At 34.0% G+C, this 23,177-nt stretch overlaps 1 protein-coding gene across 22 annotated transcripts in view; it reads left to right on the forward strand.

The window, feature by feature from the left end:
• The window catches only part of USP34 (ubiquitin specific peptidase 34), a 242,438-nt gene that overhangs the window by 202,316 nt on the left and 16,945 nt on the right, over positions 1-23,177 (forward strand). For all 22 annotated transcript variants that reach the window (XR_015136757.1, XR_015136758.1, XM_086326450.1 and 19 more), the window contains 18 exons: positions 350-414; positions 510-585; positions 677-724; positions 815-880; positions 2,614-2,694; positions 4,587-4,672; positions 5,045-5,213; positions 5,313-5,387; positions 6,795-6,946; positions 10,520-10,568; positions 10,654-10,758; positions 10,848-10,892; positions 11,615-11,719; positions 13,170-13,317; positions 17,504-18,138; positions 19,859-20,016; positions 21,286-21,364; positions 22,886-23,012. Coding sequence is in view for 20 of the 22 variants with exons in the window: in XM_086326450.1 (XP_086182576.1) it covers positions 350-414; positions 510-585; positions 677-724; positions 815-880; positions 2,614-2,694; positions 4,587-4,672; positions 5,045-5,213; positions 5,313-5,387; positions 6,795-6,946; positions 10,520-10,568; positions 10,654-10,758; positions 10,848-10,892; positions 11,615-11,719; positions 13,170-13,317; positions 17,504-18,138; positions 19,859-20,016; positions 21,286-21,364; positions 22,886-23,012 (2,269 nt within the window). In the remaining 2 variants the exon portion in view is untranslated. The remainder of the gene's footprint in view (positions 1-349; positions 415-509; positions 586-676; positions 725-814; positions 881-2,613; positions 2,695-4,586; positions 4,673-5,044; positions 5,214-5,312; positions 5,388-6,794; positions 6,947-10,519; positions 10,569-10,653; positions 10,759-10,847; positions 10,893-11,614; positions 11,720-13,169; positions 13,318-17,503; positions 18,139-19,858; positions 20,017-21,285; positions 21,365-22,885; positions 23,013-23,177) is intronic.

Below are 23,177 nucleotides of genomic sequence, written 5' to 3' on the forward strand. Positions count from 1 at the left end.
ATAAACCTTTATAAAAATACCAGCCTACCATCATTTTCCTGTGTTTTGTTTATTATATGTTTTCTCTTCAGACAGGTGGAATTTCAGAGTTCATACTTTAAAATTTTTCATAAATTTAGAATAAAAACAGTGTGGGGCTTGAGTTAGCCAGATAAGTAATGAAAAATTGGATCAGGTTTAGTGACTACTTCCATATTCCATTTACCTAGAAAAAGTCAACATAAATTTTAAATGCATGTATTTGTTTTGTTTTGGTTCTAGAGCAAGTCTTAGTCTGTCTAATAAAAATATTGGTAAAGTGTCATGAAACATGCTTTCTGATACCTCATGTTAACATTTTTTTCTTCAGTGGATTTGGCATGATAACATGCAGTTTCTTCAAGACAAAAACATTTTTGAACATACATATTTTGGGTAAGTTTGGTAGATTTTAATAAGAGATCTTTTGTTACACATTTTTAAAAAATCTTACTTCGTGAGAATTTTAACCTATTATTTTCAAATTCTAGGTTTATGTGGCAGTTGTGTAGTTGTATTCCCAGTACATTACCAGATCCTAAAGCTGTGTCTTTAATGACAGCAAAGGTAATATATGTATAACCTTAGAAAATTTCTTCAAAATTGATGACTTTAAAATAATTAAATCTTTTTTGCTTAACTTTGTCTTTTCTTGCAGTTAAGCACTTCGTTTGTCCTAGAGACCTTTATTCATTCAAAAGAAAAGGTGCATATTTTATTTTTTAAACTTTTGTGCTATTTATGTCATTTATCAGATAGCTCTTAAAACCTCCAGTGACTTCTTTTTCTTTTTTAGCCCACAATGCTTCAGTGGATTGAACTGTTGACCAAGCAATTTAATAATAGTCAAGCAGCTTGTGAGGTGAGGTGAATAATTCAACAAAACAATGCATAGCTTAAGATTCAGTTTCTTGTTTTCTTTTATTCTTAAGATGCTACAGCAAAATTATTTTATCTATTATAAATCATAGAGAGCCCAGTGTCAGTTATTTCTAAAATTACTTGATAGCCAAGAGAAATTTATAATTGTGTATCAGCTTCATTACACTGAATAAATAATTGATTTTTAAGTTATTTAAAAGTTCTTGTGTTCTCCCTGTCATGTATCAGAAGGAAAAAGTATAGAAGATTTAAGACTGTACCAGATATTTCTTAACTACTTTTGCATGTTACTAGAAAATACTAAAAAATACATATCTCCCTTACCCCCTGAGGAAAATAGTAGATCCCTTACCCCCTGAGGAAAATAGGAAAATCTATCCCAGTAGATCAATTTATGTCCTATTTTATCTTTTCCAGAATTGCCTTATAAGAGTAACATATCCCTTAGGATAATATGCACACTGGTAATAATCACTTAGCCATATTGTCATCTTACTATTGTTTATCATTTTTATGGTCTTGCAAAGTGGTATGTATCTTACTAGGAATGCAAGTCTTATAAATGTCCAGAAATGGGAGACAGCAGCATAGTGTACAATGAGATTAGTTGAAGATTTTTTTCATATAGGTTTTTAGAGAGAGTTTGAGTTTTTTTCAGTTGGTTTGTTTGACTTAGGATTCAAACAAGATCCTTTCCACATTTTGCTTTTGTCTTATAAATCTTTTTTCACCTATTAATATAGTTGACCTGTGGACAACAGGGGTTTGAACTGTTTGTCCTCTCATACGTAGATTTTTTTCAGTAGATATGTACAGTACTGTACAATCTGTGGTTGGTTAAGTCTGAGAATGCAGAGGAATCTCAGATACAGAGGGTCAGCTATGGGACTTGAGTATTTGCAGATTTTTGTATATGCTGGGACTCCATACCAAAGAGCAGCTGTAGTTACCTTTTTTCCCCCCTCCGTACCACTTTGTCATTTGTTCTGCAGGATTTTCCACATGCTGGTTTTGACCGACAGCATCTTTTGTGTGTTCTTTGACATACTCCTCTATTCCCCTTCTTCTTCATGATTTTTAAGAAACTGGTAGATGGAGAAGCTATATTAGGTCATAAATTTGTTTTGTTTTTGTTGTTTTTAAATAAAGTTGTCACTTTAGTTTTTTCACTAAGGATTTTCTTCTGGAACTCAAGGAGTTAAAATTCTCTACAGTTGTCAGCAATTATATGTATGCATTAATGAGCAGTACAGTTCAGTAAAGGAGTTAAATATGTGATTAAGAGATATCTTGAAATTAATGGGAAATTGTCTAAGCTAAGTAAGTGTAAAATGTTTTTTGTTATCAAGAGACATAAATTGGTTTTAAACAGGAAAAGTGAATCATACTCAGATCCTATCTTATTTAATAGGAGCAAAAGATTCTACAGTGTGACATTTAAGAAGTCTAAGAGAAAAATAACATTCCACTTTGTTAAGCACTGCCAGTTGTTATCATGTGGGTTGTACACTAATATAAATGGCATCCATGGAATTCTGTATTGAGAAGACTTTGATTATGACTTTAGGCATTTTAGATTTTAGACTTTCTATCGAAGAATCTGTTTTGGTGAGAACTTAAAATAATTCAAATTTCAGTTAAAATTAAAATCCTTGTGTAATGTTTATCCCCAATTATTGGTTAAATATTAAAAATCACATGATTTTCTTACAGTGGTTTTTGGACCGCATGGCTGATGATGATTGGTGGCCAATGCAGATACTAATTAAGTGCCCTAATCAAATTGTGAGACAGGTAAGAAAAATTTTCTTTGAAAAAGTAGTAGTTTTCAAGTTGATTACTCTGAATTTGCCCATGAATATACTTTAACCCATTTAATTCATTTAATTCAATGAAAGCATTGAAAAGATTGACCTCTTACCACAAAAGTCACTTTGCTTTTATTTTCACCAGCCTCTTGGCAAATCAGCTATCATTCCATTTAAGTGATTAAAATAATTCACATTTCCTGGTTATGGGAAGATAGCTATAACTGCCTGTTTTCTCAGTTATGCGTATTGTACTCTGGAGATCACAGGATCGATGTGTGATATGTGAATTGTATTGATACTTTTTCAGTTCCTTAGATGCTCTAACCATGGTAGGGTACGGTAATAGCCTTGAAGTTAAATGAATAGTATATAACTTATTTCTGTGACAGATTCTGAACTATCACATGAATCAATTTATTTTTCTTAAACCAATGGAAAAATTAACAAGAAAGAAAAAACACATATATCCACTTACGATACAAAACCAAAAATTTAATCTGAAAGATGCTACTTTAAGTTATTCTTGATATATAATTCTTATAAAACTTTTTGATGTGTAAAATTTAGTGGTTTTTAGTCCTGTTCCCAAACATGCAACTATTATCTGTCTGTAATTTTATAATACCCTGAAAAGAAATCCCATACATATGAGCAGTCACTTCCATTTTATCCTGTTCCTTCTCTTCAGCCCCTGGCCACCATTCATCTACTTTCTATCTCTATGGATTTGCCTATTTTCACCATTTCACTTGAAGAAAATCACACAGTATGTGTTTTTTTGTGACTGGCGTGTTGTGGCTTATATCCGTAATTTATTTCTTCTTACTGCATAATAATATTCCATATATGAGATTTTGTTTCTCTGTTCAGCAGTTGATGAACATTTGTGATGTTTCCACTTCTTTGCTAGTTTGAATAACACTGCTGTGAACATTCGTGTATAGATATTTGTGTGGACATATGTTTTCAGTTTTTTTGGATATATACATAGAAGTGAATTGCTGGGTTGTATGGTCACTATATTTGACATTTTTAGAAATTGTCAGATTTTTTATCATGATGTCTGCACCTGTTTACATTCCCAGCAGCAATCTATGAAGGTTCCAGTTTTGCTACATCTTCTTCAGCATTTGTTATCATCTTGATTTTAGCCATCCTAATGGGTGTGAAGTAGTATATCATGGTTTGGTTTGTATTTCCTTTGGAAATAATGATATTGAACATCTTTTCATATGCTTATTGGCTATTTGTATATCTTATTTAGCGAATTCTTAGACTTTTTTTTAGCTGCACTGGCTGTTTGTTGCAGCACACAGGGCTTCTCTAGTTGTGGCGTGCCGGCTCAGTATCCCGGCAGCATATGGAGTCTTAGTTCCCCAACAAGGGATCGAACCTGTGTCCCCTGCATTGGAAGGTTTATTCTTACTACTGGACCACCAAGGAAGTCTCACCTCAGACATTTGTAATTCATATTTTTTTTGATAAACTTAAATTGTTTTCTCTTGGTCATTGAGTTTCTGATAAGCAGATACCCTTCCCCATTCCACTTTTATGAAAGAAATGGATGCCAGGTTTCTTCTGTATCTCCACTAGTGAAGAAGGTTTCATGAAACTTTGTAGTTAGCAATCTCTACTACCAATACCTATAGTTTATTGTTGCTTTTTCCATTATAAAACTGAATATTGCTTTTCAAGCTAACTCTACCTTTTGTCCTCAGTCTGTAGTGGAGACTCCAGGAAAGCTTTAGAATGTCAAAAGATAATCTGTGAGAAAAATATAAATGAGCAACAGAATTTTTGATCATGTTCATTTTTCAGTATCTTTGTTACCTGACATGACTTGTCTCTTACGTTGTCATATCTTTTCACTTTTAGATGTTTCAGCGTTTGTGTATCCATGTAATTCAGAGACTTAGACCTGTGCACGCTCATCTCTATCTACAACCAGGGATGGAAGATGGGTAAGAAGTATACCTTTTGAACTGAACATTTTAAGTTTTTTGATTACCTGCTTACAAAGTATTTTTAAATATCCACACTGAAATATTTAGGTTCTCCTGTTTTAAAAAGTCTATAATAATATAAATCAAGGAGGAAAATTTTTGTTTTATTTTTGTTTAATTGCATTTTCGAAATCCTCTACAAGGAACTTTGACTTGTCTTTTTGTTTTGATTTCAGTGAGAGAGAACTAGAATCCAACTGTTTGTATTGCTATCATTGGTGGTATTCATAATTATAAAGATGATAAATTCAGATTTTAATATTTCTCCTCCCAGAATATCTATCCCCAGACTTCATAGTTTCTCTAAGATACATAAAATTATGTTTTCAGGTCTGATGATATGGATGCTTCAGTAGAAGATATAGGTGGTCGTTCGTGTGTCACTCGATTTGTGAGAACTCTGTTATTAATTATGGAACACGGTGTAAAGCCTCACAGTAAACATCTTACAGAATATTTTGCTTTCCTTTATGAATTTGCCAAAATGGGTGAAGAAGAGGTGAGACTGTATCTTGTTTATTTTTGGTATTATATACTTATTTTTGGTATTTAAAACATAATTGTGTTTATATTTTTAAATCAATATTTTTGTTTTTAGAGCCAGTTTTTGCTTTCATTGCAAGCCATATCTACAATGGTACATTTTTACATGGGAACCAAAGGGCCTGAAAATGTAAGTACAGTTCTGCCTCATATCAGGGATATTTAGAGGCCATGGTTTCAAGTTGCACCATGGAAAGATAATAGATTTCCTTTTAAGTCCTGTCTAGCCCTGATATTAGGAGAAGGCAATGGCAGCCCACTCCAGTATTCTTGCCTGGAAAATCCCATGGATGGAGAAGCCTGGTAGGCTGCAGTCTGTGGGGTCACTAAGAGTCGGACACGACTGAGCGACTTCACTTTCACTTTTCACTTTCATGCATTGGAGAAGGAAATGGCAACCCACTCCAGTATTCATTCTTGCCTGGAAAATCCCTGGGAGAGAGGAGCCTAGTGGGCTGCCATTTATGGGGTCACACAGAGTCGGACACGACTGAAGCGACTTAGCAGGAGCAGCAGCAGCAGCCCTGATATTAAATGATTTTAGGAGTCTGTTTGGTTGATATTTTTAATGGATCTAGTGAGAGAAGAAACAATCAAGTAATACATTTCACTGGTATGGCCCAGGATCAAAACCAATAAATGTAGCAAAATGACCACCACCTGCTTTAGTTTCCCGTCAGCATATTGTGTTTTGGTGAACGTTTTTTCTGACCGTATTTTTAAAGCCCTTTGCTGTATTAAATTTGTATGTCTTCCAAAAATTCAGGTAGCTAGTCTGTTTATAATATTGAAAGTATTTTATCAATTGTATATTGTTTGTAATGACCATATTGGACTGAATGCTCTGTATGTTCTATCTTATTAAATTCTTGTTGCAACCCTAAGAGGTAAGTACTATTGTTATCTCCATTTTATAGATGGGCAACTTGAGGCATAAAGAAGTTAACTTATTTTAGATAACAGTGAGTTAGCATTTGATCCTTGATTAGACTCTTGAACAAAACTATTAGCCACTATGCGGTCATGGTTCTCCAGATATATACTGTTATTATCTAATTCCAGCCTAGGTGGTTACTTGTTCAGTATTGCATTTCAAACTTCTGATGAATATCTCTTTGACATACCTACTGTTTGGATTTTCTGAAAATTGCAAATATAGATTCCTTTATTTGTGTGACTGACGTTTTTATTAAATACTTTTTTTTTCCAATTCATATGAACTTTGATCCTGATTTATCTTTCAAAGAACTTACCTATAAGAAAAAGTTATTATTAAAGAATTTATCTCTTTAGGTAAGGTAAATACTCACAGTATTGGGAATTATTGTTCTTTACAGCTCTGCCTGTTAAATCTAAAATTGTCCTGAGTGTCATTTAGATTTTTAAAGTTAGAGTTAGGCCTTTGAATGTTATTTTTCATGATGCATGTTCCTGCCACTGTCTACCCTGCATTGTTGTATAAAATAATCAAGCTATTTGCTGTCAACCTAATGTTAAAAAATGAATATATTAAAAATGAATTGTGTTTATGTTCTAGCCTCAAGTTGAAGTGTTGTCAGAGGAAGAAGGAGAAGAGGAGGAGGAGGAGGAAGATATACTCTCTCTGGCAGAAGAGAAATACAGGCCAGCTGCCCTTGAAAAAATGATAGCTTTAGTTGCTCTTTTGGTTGAACAGTCTCGCTCAGAAAGGTGAAATGTTTCAACATTCAAAATGCTTAAAGCATGTTTGGTTTTATTCTTTTTACATAATTGTTTTATCATTCTTAATTCAGTGGCTTTGTTACTTAATTCTTTTTAAATAATAACATGATTCATCAACTCTTGTAGCATAAGTATTTCAGTCCTTTGTACCAAACTTTTACTTTGCCTCTGAGTCATGTTAGAAATATACATTGAAGAAATATACAGTAAAATATCTAGCAAAATTATATGTGCATTCATCTTTTAACCTAGCAACCCCACTTCTGGGATTCTGTTCCCAAAATACAGAAAGATGTATATTTATTGAAGCAATGTTTATAAACAGCAAAAGACTGAAAATGTCCACAAAGATGGGACTAGTTGAAGAAACAGCATTCCCTCTATAAGAGTACTCCATTGCAGAAAAAAGAAGAATATGGAATCTGTATATTACCATGAAGAGATCTTCAGGATAGATATTACTAAGGTGAAAAAAATGAAGGTGGACAAAAGTATCTATAGAATACTATTTTCTTTTTTTTTTTTTTGGGGGCCGCATGGTTTGGCTTGCAGGATCCCCGAGTCCTAACCATTGGACTGCCAAAAAATCCCCTACAGTATGATACTTTTTAAGACAGGGGAGGCTGAGAGAGACAAAATGAGTGAAAGTGTGTGTGTGTGCGTGCGCACGCGCGTGCGTGCACGTTCGTTTCTGTGTGCGCGTGTGCATTTGTTTGTGCGTGTGTGCATGCACAACCAAGCCTCATTATACATGGATCTCCAATTTGCAAATTTGCCTACTTAACTAAAATTTATTTGTAATCCTCAAATCAATACTTGTGAAGCTTTTATATTCATTTGTGGATTACAGAATGTACCAAAAATTTGGAGTTGATGTGACAACACACTTCCCCAGCTGAGGTCAGATGTCGTGACACTATGCCTTCTTGTTTCAGTTCTCATATTGTAAACAAACTTTTTTGCAGTATGTGCCACATTTTTCACATTTATGCTCTTTATTTGGTCATTTGGCTGTTTAAAAATGGTCCCAAACATAGTGCCAAGTGCTATCTAGTTTGTTCCAAAGTTCAAGAATGTGCTAATGGTCAACATTAAATCAGGTGTCTTGAAACAGAAGCACACATATGACACAAGGTAACATATTGATTTATCAATGAAAATGTTATGACCCTGATGTTCACAGGAACAAACTGTGTGTTTTCCCTATAAGCAGTGATTTGGTGTTCACTAATTCAGTGTTTGCATCTCCGTATAGAACATAAGTACTGCAAATGACAAGAATTGAGGGTTTTTTTTTTTTTTTTTTAATTGAAGACTAAGTTTTTAAAAATACACTTTAAAAACAAGTTTCCAGTGGTTGTGGGGAGGAGAAAACAGACTGGAGGGGACAGGAATGGAAGTTTGACTTCTTTGAATGTAGTACATTGTTTTGTTTTTTAGATTTATTTTTGGAATCATGTGAATGTTTTATATGATTACAAACTTAATAAAATGCAGTCCCTAAAAATCAAAAGCAGACTGAAATAAATGAAACTAACTGTATATTGAGTTGGTGACATAAACACTGGAGAAGAATTAATTAAAGTGACTTTAGAACACATTGATTTAACTGTAATTTTTAGTGGTATGTACCTGAAAGACAAAGAAAAATTGTAAAATTATCTTAAAAGTGTTTTGCTAATTATATTGTTAGTATTAATATAACTAGAATTATTGTTCTGAAACTATGTTATCGAATAAAGTAAATAGATAATTGTTAACATCATTAGAAACCAAGATTTTCAGAAAAAGAAAAGAGGAGAAATATCAATATAAAATTGTAGAATGTTTATTTGACTTCTTCAACACTAAATTTGAATTTGGCAGTATCAGTAAAGTTCATGGTATATTTTGTCTTAAGCAAACAAAAAATGTATTATGTATCTCCCATTTTCTGAAAATGTCTAGAAACTCTGTCCAACCCAAAATCAATGAGTGCCACTGGCATCTAGATATTATTTACCACTGAAAAAAATGAAGGTCCCTTAGGAAAATGGCCAGTTCCAGGTTTTGGGCAAGAAATGAATGGGAAGCCTTGAACATTTTGTCATTTTGAAAAGCAGGGAGGCTATCAAAGACTGCTGGGGTCATGTTAAAACGTCTCAAGAGTCAACTTGAGGTATCTTTGGTCACAGACTGGACAACTTGAACATCAATAATAACAAGAAGTAACTGCAAGTGGACTAAAACATGTCATGGATGTTTACATCCATGAGTTCATAATGATACCTAAAAACAAAATTTTAAAAATCATTGGCAACCTTCGGAGTATATTAAGAAACCAAATGATAATTTTGAAAGCATATTAATAAAGGAACAGTATCAAGTGTTTATCTTACCTGCAAGAATTATACTTCATGGCAACCAGATTGTAAATGAGACACGCTCGTCGTCATAGAGGTATTTGAGCTAATAAATGAGCAAGTAGTGCTGGAATTGGGATACTAGTATTTTGTATCCCAAATGAAATAATGGATCTAGAAATTGATCATTGTGGGCTGAAAACATTAGAAAAAGAGGGACAACTTTTCATTGTGCCTTGTGATGAAAGTTCATACCACCGCTTACAAGGTATTCTTAATTAAAAAGTCAAAACTAGATCTGATCAAGTTTCTGGGTTTAACTACCAGTTTACAGGAAATATGGGGACAGAGGAATATGTTAAAACAACACAGTGAGGATATAATCAGCAAGATGGAAATGTGGGAAATTCTACACGACAAACCACCTACTCTTCAGCAGATTAAATTGCAAGATAAAAACAAAATCGGAGGGGAAACCAGTTGTCTAAAAGAGATTTAAAAGACATTTCAACCAATGGCAACAGAGGACTTTATTTGGATCCTGATTCAAACAGATTATAACTTTTTTTTTTTTTAAGAAACTTGAGGAAATTGTACATTGACTGGATCTTGTATGATAATAAGGAATTTTAATTTAGGTGTGAATAATGGTAGTGTTACATTTCTGAAGTTTATGTTTGAGATATATATTGATTTATGGGCTCAGTGATACAATATCTGAGTTGTTTCAGAATAGTTCAAATTGATTAAGTACTAGGTACAAATGAAACAACACTGACCATGAGTTGGTAATTTGACTGTTGGGATGCTTACACTATTTTTGCATGTGTTTGAAATTTTATTTACTAAGTTGAAGAAATATGCAGTAATTTTAAACTTGAAAGTGAAATTCTTTATTTCTTCAAAGTTTGCTTTGTTTTAAAGGTCCTCGTGTCAGAAAAGCTCTCTAAATTAAATCCATCTTAGTGCATGAACATATTGAGTTAATTAAACGGAAATAAAGTAGCTTTGGACTTCTATATATAAATCTTGGAATTTTAAAAAATTGTCCAAAAGGTGTCTAATGAACAAGTCTAACAGAAAGTTCAAAAATCATTTTATGATGGTGTCTTGGTATACTTGTAACTGAATCAACAATGTTGTTATGTATCATGACTCAAATGGCTCTAAATTAGTATAGAGGAAAGAAAAACTTATTTCCACTAATGTTTTCTTTCAGGCATTTGACACTGTCACAGACTGACATGGCGGCATTAACAGGAGGAAAGGTAATACCTTCTTAATATTTAGACCACTTGATAATCCCAAAAATAACAAAACAATTCTTAAATGAACAACTTTTGCTTTTGACAGGGATTTCCCTTCTTGTTTCAACATATTCGTGATGGCATCAATATAAGACAAACTTGTAATCTGATTTTCAGCCTTTGTCGATACAATAATCGACTTGCAGAACATGTAAGTACTGAGAAACAGTCAAAAGTTTTTTGGTAATTTTTGGAAGAATATTCTGAAATTCTCCTCCCCCCACTTTTTTTTTGTTTTAGATTGTATCTATGCTTTTCACATCAATAGCAAAATTGACTCCTGAGGTATGTAGACATTTGTTAATTCATGTTTTTCAAATTACTGTGAGCACTGACCATGCTTTCAGATGAACCTTTCTAACTGTTCTTGAGGAAAAGTTTGTCAAGGCTTCCCCCATTATATAGTAACCTATTTTAAAACTTGAATAAATTGAATTACCTCTTCATGTCTTATCACAAATGTCATTTTCCCAGTTAAATTAACATATAATTTGAACATATCAGTGTGTCACCTAGGTACTAAGCTTTAAAGTTGTTTGGTTTGAAGCATATGTCATATTGTACCTTGGAAGAAAGTGAACTAACTAAAATTCTGCTTAGGTGGATAAATATGTATCTTTTTAAAAATGAAAATGTTATAGCTATTTTGAGAATACATTTCAAATATTAATATGAATTCTACCTCAGCAAGCAAAAGTTGCTACAGGAAACTTTTAATCTAAACTTTTCTATAAACATGGCTGTCTCATTAACTAGAGTTTTTTTTCCCCCTAAATTGACATCCAGAAAACTATATTTTCTGTTACATGTGGCTGCTGCACAATTGACACTGTATCCTGAGCTCATCCTGCTGATTTATGATAGTTCAGGTTCATATGTATGAGTACTAATCTCTCTAACCTAATACAGCAGATTTAAATGTGATCTGTAGAAGAGTTATATTTGTTTTCTAGCAAAAGTAAGTGATTCACCAGATCTAAATACGCAGTCATGTATGTGTCTTATAGGCAGCCAATCCTTTCTTTAAATTGTTGACTATGCTAATGGAGTTTGCCGGTGGACCTCCAGGAATGCCTCCCTTTGCATCTTACATTCTGCAGAGGATATGGGAGGTAAGTCTTGTAGATGTTCTAGTATTTATTTTTCTAATACAATCGCTGCCATTTTAAGTACTAGTTTCTTCTTGCTTGGGTAACTCAAAATGGTTTTAGTAAGTCACAGGTCAAGAGAAGAAAAGATGGCTTTTAGTCAGAAGATCTAAAGGAAGAAGAGTTTCTGGCTAGTTAGTGTCTCAGATGTTTAAAGACTTTCTTGTAGAATCATAAACAACCTTTAGTCCATATGAGGTTCTCATTCCCATTCCCCTGCTCTCAAAGATTCCATGAAGTGGTAGAAGCCCTAGAAATAAAAACTAGCTGCTTTCAGTAGTTGATAGAAAATACAGAGAAAGCACCAAACACTACCTTTCTTCTAGAATTACTGCTGAGGTTACAGAATTTCTTACTGAGTGTTGGAAATGCCCTCTCGCTGGTCTAGGGGCTTGGTGGACTTTTTCTCTTGATAGGCCAGATAGTAAATATTTTAGGTTTTGTGGGCCATATGGTCTCTGTCAACCACTCAACTGCTGTTTTACCATAAAATCAGCCATAGACAAAATATAAATGAGTGGGCATGGCTATGTTCCAATACAAACTCAAAAACAAGCAAACCACAGAATTTGTCCTGCAATCCCTAATTTTCCAACCTCTAGATTTCCATGAAGAAAATCTTTCCAGCAGTATACTGAGCTAGTTTTCATTCTCAATTATAGTAGCAGATTGGTCAAACAATAAGAAAAGTAAAGATGGAAACTTCAAGGAATTAAAGCACTTTAATGTATACTTTAAAAAATTTTAATTTTGTTCATTTGTTTTTATCTATGCTGGGTTCTTGTTGCTGCACAGGCTTTTCTCTAGTTGTGGCAAGCAGGGGCTACTCTCTAGTTGTGATGTGAGGGCTTCTCACTGCGGTGGCTTCTCTTGTTGCTGAGCATAGACTCTAGAACATCTGGACTTCGGTAGTTGCAGCATGTGAGCTCAGCAGTTGCAGCTCCCAGGCTCTAGAGCACAAAGTGTCAGTAGTTGTGCTGCAAAGGCTTAATTGCTCTGTGGCATGTGTGATCTTCCTGGACCAGGGATTGAACCTGTGTCATCTGCACTATCAGGCGGATTCCCGTCCACTGTACCACCAAGAAAGCCCTGAAAACAGTTTTAAATAAGTTTGTAAACTTAAGACCTAAAAGTCATTGGGTTTCTCTTATTGGTCCTTTGCTAGAATCCTTGGTTAATATAATTTGATTTTGTAAACTATTGAGAAAAACTTTTTGAACATATTCCTGTTAATAAAAATAAATTGCTTTAAAAATGGGAGAAAAAAACATGGGTGTGAAACTTCTTTCAGGTTCTAGTTTTCAGGAAACTGTTTTAGCTTTCAAGTGTCTAATGTATATACCAAAAGTCAGTTTGAAAGAGTAACTGCTCACGCACTTAGACTTACATTCTGTTCTTGTCATTTTACTTGTAGGTGATTGAATACAATCCTTCTCAGTGTCTGGATTGGTTGGCAGTGCAGACACCCCGAAACAAACTGGCGCACAGCTGGGTTCTACAGAATATGGAAAACTGGGTTGAGCGGTTTCTTTTGGCTCACAATTATCCTAGAGTCAGGACTTGTAAGTCAAATATTCAGAATTTAACAAACCGTTTGTTGTTCCAAGTTTTGTTTTTAAGGTGATTATAGTATGCTCATTGTATATAATGCAAAAAGACTCTTAGAGATACTCTTGTTTATTTTTGAAATACTGTTTTAAAGGCCAAAGTTTTATTAGTATTTGAAAACCTATGACAGTATTTTACAAATATCTGTAATTTTTTTTTTTTTTAAGTATAGGAAACTCTTTCTTGGGTGACATCACCACCACCATCATTTTTGTTTCCTTTTTTGGTAGAGTCACAAAAGCATGATCAGCATTAGTGAAGAGATCTTGTCTTAAAAATAACTTGAGAAGGCTAAGGGTAAAAGTAGCAATAAAAACAGTACAGGCTGAGAGAAAATATTCTCTAAAGTTATGGGAGTTAAATGATGACTATCTTTATTGTATCCAGGCCAGAAGGGAATAAGCAAAGATCTTGGAAGACAGATGGACAAATAGCAAAAATAGATATTTCACAGAATAGGAAACTGCTCATAAATACACACAGTGTTTTCTTTTGATAGTATTAAATAAAAATCAAAGTGGTTCATTCTTAAAAATTCTTTAATCATTCAATTTAGTCATTAAAATTGTATTTCCTAGTTTTCTATTGAGAGCGCAAACAATGAGTGACACTCTGAAAGCAGCAAGCACATCGAATACCCAGATCCATGTTTTTGAATAACATTTCTAGTAAAATGAATCACAGTTCCTGGGAGAAATGGCTGATTATAGGACTGGGGCAGGGAATAAACAAGATGAGCCTGGAGCATCTTGTAGAACCAGAAAGTAATGAAATGCTCCAGAAACAATGATAAGGATATGTTGAAGGGACATAGAATCAACCTGATGATCTCCCAGTCTCCAAACCTGGAACACATTGGGTCGAAAAACAGTTAACATAGCACTGAATCATAATCCAAAGTATAAATGTCCATGAGTCCATGCTAATACAAATGAATGATTGAATAAACAAATAAATGAGGAGGCGCATCCCCCATACACAAGAATTCCAAATCATTTTTGTATATCTTTCCCCTCCAAAGGTGGAGTGTAATTTCATACCCTTTGAGTATCAGCTTTAGTGTCTTGCTTTCAAAGAACAGAGTATTACAGATAGAGAAAATAACTTTTAAAGTCAAAAAACTTGACAAACATTAACTCTGGCAGGTAATTAATGTTAAAAGTGTCACTAATAAGTCATACTGATAGCATGTGCCCTTGGTATAATGTGATACAAGGGGCACTTCATTATGTGGTCTTCCTCCCCAAATCCTATAACCTTAGTCTACTCTACATCACATAAACTCATTTGAGGGACATTCTACAAAAATACTGGACCACTACTCAAAACTACTATGGTCTTCAAAAGAAAGTCCGACAAAGTGTCACAGTCAAGAGGAGGTTAAAGAGACATGACATCTGAATCTGGTGTATCCTAAATGAGATCCTGGAAGCAGAAGAACATTACGACAAAACTATTAAAATCTAAAGTGTGGAACTGAGTTAAAAGTAATGTGTCAGTGTTGGTACACTACAAGTGTACTGTAGTAATAATGTCACAGTAGAAGTGGGAGAACATGTGTCAGTCATGGGTACACATGGATTGGCAGTGGTGCTCTGCTCGTAGGCTTTTCTTCTTATCAGTTTAGGCAACACCACAGTAATGGGATATTTGTAAGAGCGGACACATATGCTGGTTGGTATTTATGTCCTGACTCCGGACCATAAGACAGTTAAAAACCTATGTTGAACCACCTTTCCTCCTTCCGCCCCCCGCCCCCCCAAAAAAAAGGGAAGGAAAGCTTTTTAGCTAGCTGGTACACCTAACATACATAATGGTGCTGAAGAAAGCATCTCATACATTGCAGTGACTTTGTAAGTTAATATTATCCTTATAAAATGCAGTTTAGCAGTATGTACCAAGATCCTTAAATTTTTTTTTTTTTCCCTTTTTCAACTCCGTAATACCATTTCAGGGATTCTAGTATAAGTAAGTCATCCAATATATGAATGTCCAATAGCATTAGTTATAATTGTGAAAAATTAAAACTAGATGTTTAGATAGGAAATAGTTATGCATCATTTAAAAATTAAAATAATGAAGACTGTAGAAATATGAAAGCATGCTTTTGAATGTTTGAACATAGGAGCCAAATATTTAAATAGAGTAATATAACTCAGTAAGAATTAGGGTAACGTGTAGAAGAAAAGCTACAGAGAAATACTTTTAAATCCTACAAAATTGTAAAGAATAACTGTTTAAAATGTTTAGAGAAAAGAAAAATGGTGACATGATAGATGGCCTAGAATAGTTGAGTTACCTTGTAGAAATGGAAGTTTTATTCTAAGTTCTCTAGAACTGGGAATTCTTAAATTATATTCTAGCAAGGCAGTTTTTAGAAAGATGGTCTTTTCTTTCACATTGACCTTCATGTTTGTTCTCAAAGATAGATATAATTTAAAAGTTGTGTTCTTCTCCCTAGCAGAACTTACCTTTTTATTTAAAAGCACGGAACTTTTATAGAACTAAGTAGATGGTTAAGTATCTGATAAAGCAAAACAAAATGTTAATTATAGACTTTATGTGGTGGGTCCATGGGCCATTATTTGGTAGAGTGTTTTCAACCTTTCAGGGTATTTGGGATTTTTTTCATAATAAAATATTGGGTTAAAAGTATTTAACTTAAACTGAATAATTCCTTTAATCAAAAATTTTTTTCTCAATTGCAGTTTTATACAAAATTATTCAAGATGACACCTACATGCCAAGTTTTTATATTTGAAACACATACCAAATTGAGCCTAACTGAAACAGACTAACCAGAGCAGTGTATAGTTAGTTGATAAATATATAGAAAATGGAGTGTTGCGCAAAAGTAAAGTCTAATTTGAAGTAAATCTGTAAAAGAGTTTACAGTTAATTTAGAAACCCTAACATCATTTGCTTTGGCAGTACAAATGAAGTTATCAAATTATAGGTAGAATAGTGGGAGACAGAATTAGTAGGTGTATTGCAAAGGGCTGTGCTAAGCCATTAGATGCCTTGAGAAGGCTCTGTATTGAATATTGGTAACAAGATTAACTCATGAGTCTGACAATCAGTGTTTGAATTCCATTTCTGCCATAACTGTGTAAAATGGGGTTGTCTTAATATTTTAAGTCTGAGTAAAAGTGGAGATAATAAAAGTAATACCAAGTACATAAAGCTGTGTTGTTAAATTTAAGAATTTGATAAATTTTAGCAGTTCTTGTTTTTGTTACCATTATCATTGTCATCATCATCATCGTTTCTCAAGGTCAAAATCTGGGTCCCCCTCTTTTTATCTGTGTGATCTTGATCTTTGCTTCTCCAAGATTCAAATTTTCCAATGTATCATCACTTACGTCGAGAATGATTGTGCAGATTAAATGAGATAATATTTGTAAAGTACCTAGCTCATACTAACTCCTTTTACAGATGGACTCAACTAATGAGTCATCCTCTCAGAATTATACCATAGGCTTAACAACATTTTTCAGATATATGTTGAAGGTAGGGATTCTTTCTTTGCACGCAGGGTTAGCCTAGAAGACTTCTAAAGATTTTCCAAAGTTGGTGTTCTCTAATTGGCATATGTATATATAATTTATACTACAAAATTCTTTTAGATAAATCTCATTCTATTTTTATAATGTAAGTTTACCATTATCTACAAAATAATATTATTTTGTAATAATTGATAAGGAGGAAGAAAACTAAGGCCTTAAATTAAATATTTGACCCTGTCAGACAGCGTAGGTCTTCTGGCCCCAAATGCTGTGTTCTTCCTGTTAAACCATGTTACTCCCTGAGAAGAAATAAAATGATAAAAACAAATGGGAAAATTCTGTATCTTGGGAAAGCTGAACAGAAGAGGTTTAAAACTTTCTAGTAGTTACTGCAATTGTTGTCACCACTTAAAAATAATAGTGACAGAATGGAAGGCGTCTGTTTTTGTCATTCCTTGGGATCTTTCTCTGGTACGAGTGGTAGAGCAGAAAGATATTAAAAGAGATGTTCATGTCTCTTTAATTTTTATTCATTTTGATTTTTACAGGGAAGAGTGGCTTTGTGTTTAATGACTGCTCTTCAGTCTATTTCATATCTTATAAACATCTGACAGTTTTGTTTTACATTTTATAGCTGCAGCTTATCTTCTGGTGTCCCTTATACCAAGCAATTCATTCCGCCAGATGTTCCGGTCAACAAGGTCTTTGCACATCCCAACCCGTGACCTTCCACTCAGTCCAGACACAACAGTAGTCCTACATCAGGTCTACAACGTGCTCCTTGGTTTGCTCTCAAGAGCCAAACTTTATGTTGATGCTGCTGTTCATGGCACTACAAAGCTAGTGCCCTATTTTAGCTTTATGACTTACTGTTTAATTTCCAAAACTGAGAAGCTGATGTTTTCCACATATTTCATGGATTTGTGGAACCTTTTCCAGCCTAAACTTTCTGAGCCAGCAATAGCTACAAATCACAATAAACAGGCTTTGCTTTCGTTTTGGTACAATGTGTGTGCTGACTGTCCAGAGAATATCCGCCTTATTGTTCAGAACCCAGTGGTAACCAAGAACATTGCCTTCAATTACATCCTTGCTGACCATGATGATCAGGATGTGGTGCTTTTTAACCGTGGGATGCTGCCTGCCTACTATGGCATTCTGAGGCTCTGCTGTGAGCAGTCTCCTGCATTTACACGACAACTGGCTTCTCACCAGAACATTCAGTGGGCCTTTAAGAATCTTACACCACATGCCAGCCAATACCCTGGAGTGAGTAAAATGATAACTCTTGTATCTGTATTCTCAAATTAATTGGAAATGCCTGTTTTTCCCCTTGTGGGGTGTAGTGACAAAATATGGGAGTATAGTCTAATTAACTGTTCTTATAGGTGTATTTGTTTTCTTGACTATATTTGTAAAATGTTATAAAATTGATAAGTGGGGGAAAAACTGATAAGTGTGTAGATAATTTTTTTAGTTTGATTATTGAAATTTTATCTCTAATGGAACTTATCTATGTTAATTTGTGGTTTTGTTAATGAGTTTTTCATATATACCTAATCAGAAAATTCAGCTTTGTGGTATAGTTTTAAGGAAGTGAGTATTCACTATTTAGATATTTATTATCAAGATGTACATGCTTTGCTAAACTGTGAGCTAGACAATATTTTCTTAGCTGAGAATGTTCCCTAGGGTTTTTTGTTTTTTTGGTTTCTTTGTTCATGTTTGCTTGCTGGGTTGCTCAGTTGTGTCTGGCTCTTTGCAACCTCATGGATAATTGTCCAGGCAAGAATACTAGAGTGGATTGCCATTCCCTTCTCCAGGGGATCTTCCCGATCCAGGGATCAAACCCAGGTCTCCTGCATTGCAGGCAGATTCGTTATCATCTGAGCCACCAGGGAATCCTTTTCACTTGTTCACACTACATTCAAGTGAATGAAATGGTTAAGAGGTGGGCCTGTCAGAATACAAATATATACCATCTAAGTCTGATTCGTTTTTCTTTGCAGACTATAGGTTTTATATTAAAGTTTCCTCTCTTCATGTTAGGCTGTCATTCTTGGATATTTCTTTCCATCATTGCTTCTTACTCTTTGTTGTAAACTCAAATTTACACCAAGAGGGTATAAATCTGGGAAGGAGGTTGGAAGCAGAGTGCAGAACCCTTTTTCAAGCGGTTGTCAACCCAAAGACCATAAACTGCTAATAGGAGAAATACTTTGCTAAATGGGAGGTGATGGGAGTGTAGAAGGAAGGAACTTTTTCAAGACATTCAAGATTTACTTAAAAGCTCAATCACATGACTGTAGTAAATGGTATTTTAAATATTAGTATCCTTGAATTGGGTGCTGTACTTTTTTCCTGTTGAAGGAATAAAGGAACTTAACTGTCCTTTAGACATAATATAGTGAATTGTTTTTCTTACCCAGAAAGAATAATCTAATTTTTTGTCAAGAAAGTTAGAATGCCTATAATAAAGAAAGTGAGTATAATAAGTACCAAAAGTGGTTCATCATCAGGTGGCTTGAACTGGATCATCTGTCAGTCTGGAAAGATCACTCTAAATATTGCCACAAAGAGTTTCTAAAAAACGGTATTCAGGTGTAATTGAGGTGTGTGAAATCTTTGTGACAAAGTAATAATTTCTCATTTAAAAGAGACAAAAGATTGGCATTGCGTCTCTGGAACATATATTTGACATTACAAAACTAGTAATTTAAATAGGACTATAGTTGAACTGTATTTACTTATAGGTTTTAATCTTGAAATTCTATTTTAAGGTAATTTTCTTCTAGTAAGTAATATATTAAAATTTTAAAATAGAATCCATTGCTGATTTTTTAATTGTTTATGAATGCCACTGCAATTTAAGTTAATTTGTATAATTTTAAGAGCTAGCTAAATGAGCACAACACTTACAAATGAGAAACAGATACTATAAAATGGTATAGGGCTAAAAGGTCATCACTATGCTTTTTACCCTTTTCAGGCAGTAGAAGAACTATTTAACCTGATGCAACTGTTCATAGCTCAGAGGCCAGATATGAGAGAAGAAGAATTAGAAGATATTAAACAGTTTAAGAAAACAACCATAAGTTGTTACTTACGTTGCTTAGATGGCCGGTCCTGCTGGACTACTTTAATAAGGTAAAAAAAATTTTTTTTGATGTTTTTGTTTTGTTTTTCCAAGTAAGGGAACATCATTTTGACACTTAAAGAGGAATAATTTAAATTGTTTATATAAGAGAAAGTTTACCAGTTCTTTAAGGTTATTGGGAAAGCATTTAAACCTTTTGACACTTAGGCAGACTTTGTATTTTGAGAGCTAGCTAGCTGCTTTTGAATAGTTTTTATTTTGATTTGGATTGTCTCTGTGTGTTTTATCAGAATCATTAGGGTTGGAAGGAACCTTAATGTATGATCTTCCACCTAAAGCTTGAATCCTTCTCTCTTGGCAGTTCATCCTAACTTACGCTTGGACAGTTCAATTCTAGAGGCCTCTAGATAGCTTACTCCATCTCTGAATAAGTTTCACTGTTAAGATACTTTCCTTTTATTTAGCCCAGATCTATCTTTTTCAACTATAGGAATTAGCCAAAATAACAAAATATCATCTTTACAGTTAATTGTTCAGAGCTCAGAAATTACTGAATAGCTATAAAGGAACTGCTACAAATTACACTTAATTCCCTTTAACTGTAGAAATAAAGTCTAGATTAACTTCTTTTCTGTGTATTGCATCTGAGACTTGGGACTGATGTCTTTTATTAGACACACATTTTTTTGGCAGTACTCTTTTGAACACTGTGGAATCTTAAGGTAATCAACCCACAATAGATAAGGTTATCTTCTTCAGAAAACCTTAAAATTTGAATCTTTGTTAGTACGTAAGATCAAATTAACTGCACTTGCCAAGACTCTTTGAAGAAACTTTCAAAATTTTAGCATTAATTTGGAAACATTGTTTTCCCAAGATTTGCTACTTAAAAGCTTATTTTCAAAAGAAAATTTGGAGTTTTCCTGATAACTGTTTTTAAAAAGGAAAGAAAAACATCTCACTAAAATAGAATTTCCGACTGTACTGTATAATAGCAGTTTCCAGTACTAATAGTGAAAGTCTGTTAATAAGAGTAATGAACCTACTTATGGATGATTATTATGTAGATTATTTTCAGCGCCAACAGAAGTTTTGGGGTCCCCCGCCCAGGTTGCATTGAAGATTTCTTTTTAAATATTATCTTTTTATTAAATTACTAAGACCTAGATGTAGCTGTCTTTTTTCTAGGTAAGAAAGTAGAGAACCAAAATGACAGTTTACTTATTCTCCGACCCCCCACCCCCCACCCCACCCGCCAACCACGTAAGTGTTCTGTTCTGATTCAGAGTTCTCAAACTGGACTTTATGTATTTTTCTAGTGCCTTCAGAATACTATTAGAATCTGATGAAGACAGACTTCTTGTTGTATTTAATCGAGGGTTAATCCTGATGACTGAGGTAAATGCTTTATTGTGTTTTACTATAGATTTATTCCAATTTAATGTTCTCACCAAAACTTTTTTTGTGTATATTTAGAGTTTATTATAGGTGTCTGGATTTTAAATATGCAAATCAGTAAATGCTACTTTATATTCTAAGAATAACTACATCATGGTACTAAGCATGCTGTTTTCTTTTTCCATAACAATTACATACATTCATTTCATTTGTAGGACTAGAAATGAATGAAATTTGTAGGATTTAATTGACACAGTTTCTCAAGAGTGCGCTTATGTGCGTTCCTCATTAGAGGAACCTAGTGAGGCTGCTATAGGTGGTTAAAAATCAACTGTTCATTCTTCCCATAATTACTGAACATCCACAACTCTTACGATGATTTTAAGTCTACGGAGGTGCATCGTACCCTTTAGTCTAATAATGGAGATAAGGTTAAAGAGTACATACCAAGGGCACTATGAAAATTAAAAGGTAGGATAGTTTTTTCAGTTGATGGTATTATAGAATAAGGATACAGTATATGAAACTCTGCTTTGAAGAATGTGAACCTGCAGAGACAAAATAGAAAAGGATTAACGTAAATGATTTAATCAACACAAAGGTAAGAAAGTATTGGTTGTATTCAACAAAAGCAAAGTCTGTCTGGCTAAAACAAAAGTTTGTGAAGAAGAGTAATGAGAACTTAATTCTTCAACAGCTGTTTGAACGTCTACTCTGTCAGGCATTGTGCTAGGCACGGGGGATATAGCAGTGAACAAGATAGTCATGATTTCTGTCCTCACAATTAACACATTAAATGTCACATGAGTACATTGTTCAGATTATGTACTGTCACAGATTCTAGGTTATGAATTTTCACCTGTGAATTGTGAGTAGTTTATAGGCCATGGTGAACTGATTTGACAAGATTAGGAAGATGATGCATTGGTGTACAATGAAATAGAAACCAAGGGTTTCATTAGCTAGTACAGTTAAAGGAATCAAAAGATTTAACAAGCCAATATGATTAAAGGAATTTTACCTTTGGAGTTCTTTTACCTCTTTTAGACCTACCATTTTACTGCTACTATTTTAGACCTACTATGACTGACAGCAGTTTCACCTTTGTCTTTGATAGAAACTCTGGAAAGTTAGTTAAAACAGTAGCCTGTTCTCCCCAGTCTTCCTGTTGTTACTGCTGCTTTGTAATCTTTGAAACTTGCAGTCTTAGAAATGTGTACTTAGAGCAAACAGTAAACCACCACCCCCTCCCCCGTAAAAGTCTAATTAAATAAATTATTTGTTCAAAGTAAAATGTAAACACAAAATATCAGACTCTGAGAGTGAGGTCTGTTCTGTGCTTTAAAAGAGCTGAATGGGGGTCTTTGACTTGTAGGTAGAAAGCAGATACATTTGCTTTGTGCACATAGGCACACTCATAGTCTGAGTCTGAAAACATGTCATAGAGGATGAGTGGTATAATTTTGTGGCTCCATAAAGTAAAAGTGGAATGAAGTTTTTATTTTTTTTAATCACTTGTAGTCTTTCAACACACTGCACATGATGTATCATGAAGCCACAGCTTGCCATGTGACTGGAGACTTAGTAGAACTTCTGTCAATATTCCTTTCAGTTTTGAAGTCTACACGCCCATATCTTCAGAGAAAAGGTTTGCTTAATCCTACTTATTTTTATTAGTTTAACAATTAAAGAGTGAAATAAGACTTTTTAAACCACATGCTTCAGAGAATTTGTCTTTACAAGGCTGATGTTAGCTAACCATTAGGAAAATGTTTGTGACCTCCTGATGTAAAGCTGGAATGTTCTTGTTTAT

This window comes from Bos grunniens, chromosome 11 (assembly GCF_055505025.1).
Source record: "Bos grunniens cultivar Pamir isolate PY7600 chromosome 11, Bosgru_T2T1.0, whole genome shotgun sequence".
NCBI classification, from domain to species: domain Eukaryota; kingdom Metazoa; phylum Chordata; class Mammalia; order Artiodactyla; family Bovidae; genus Bos; species Bos grunniens.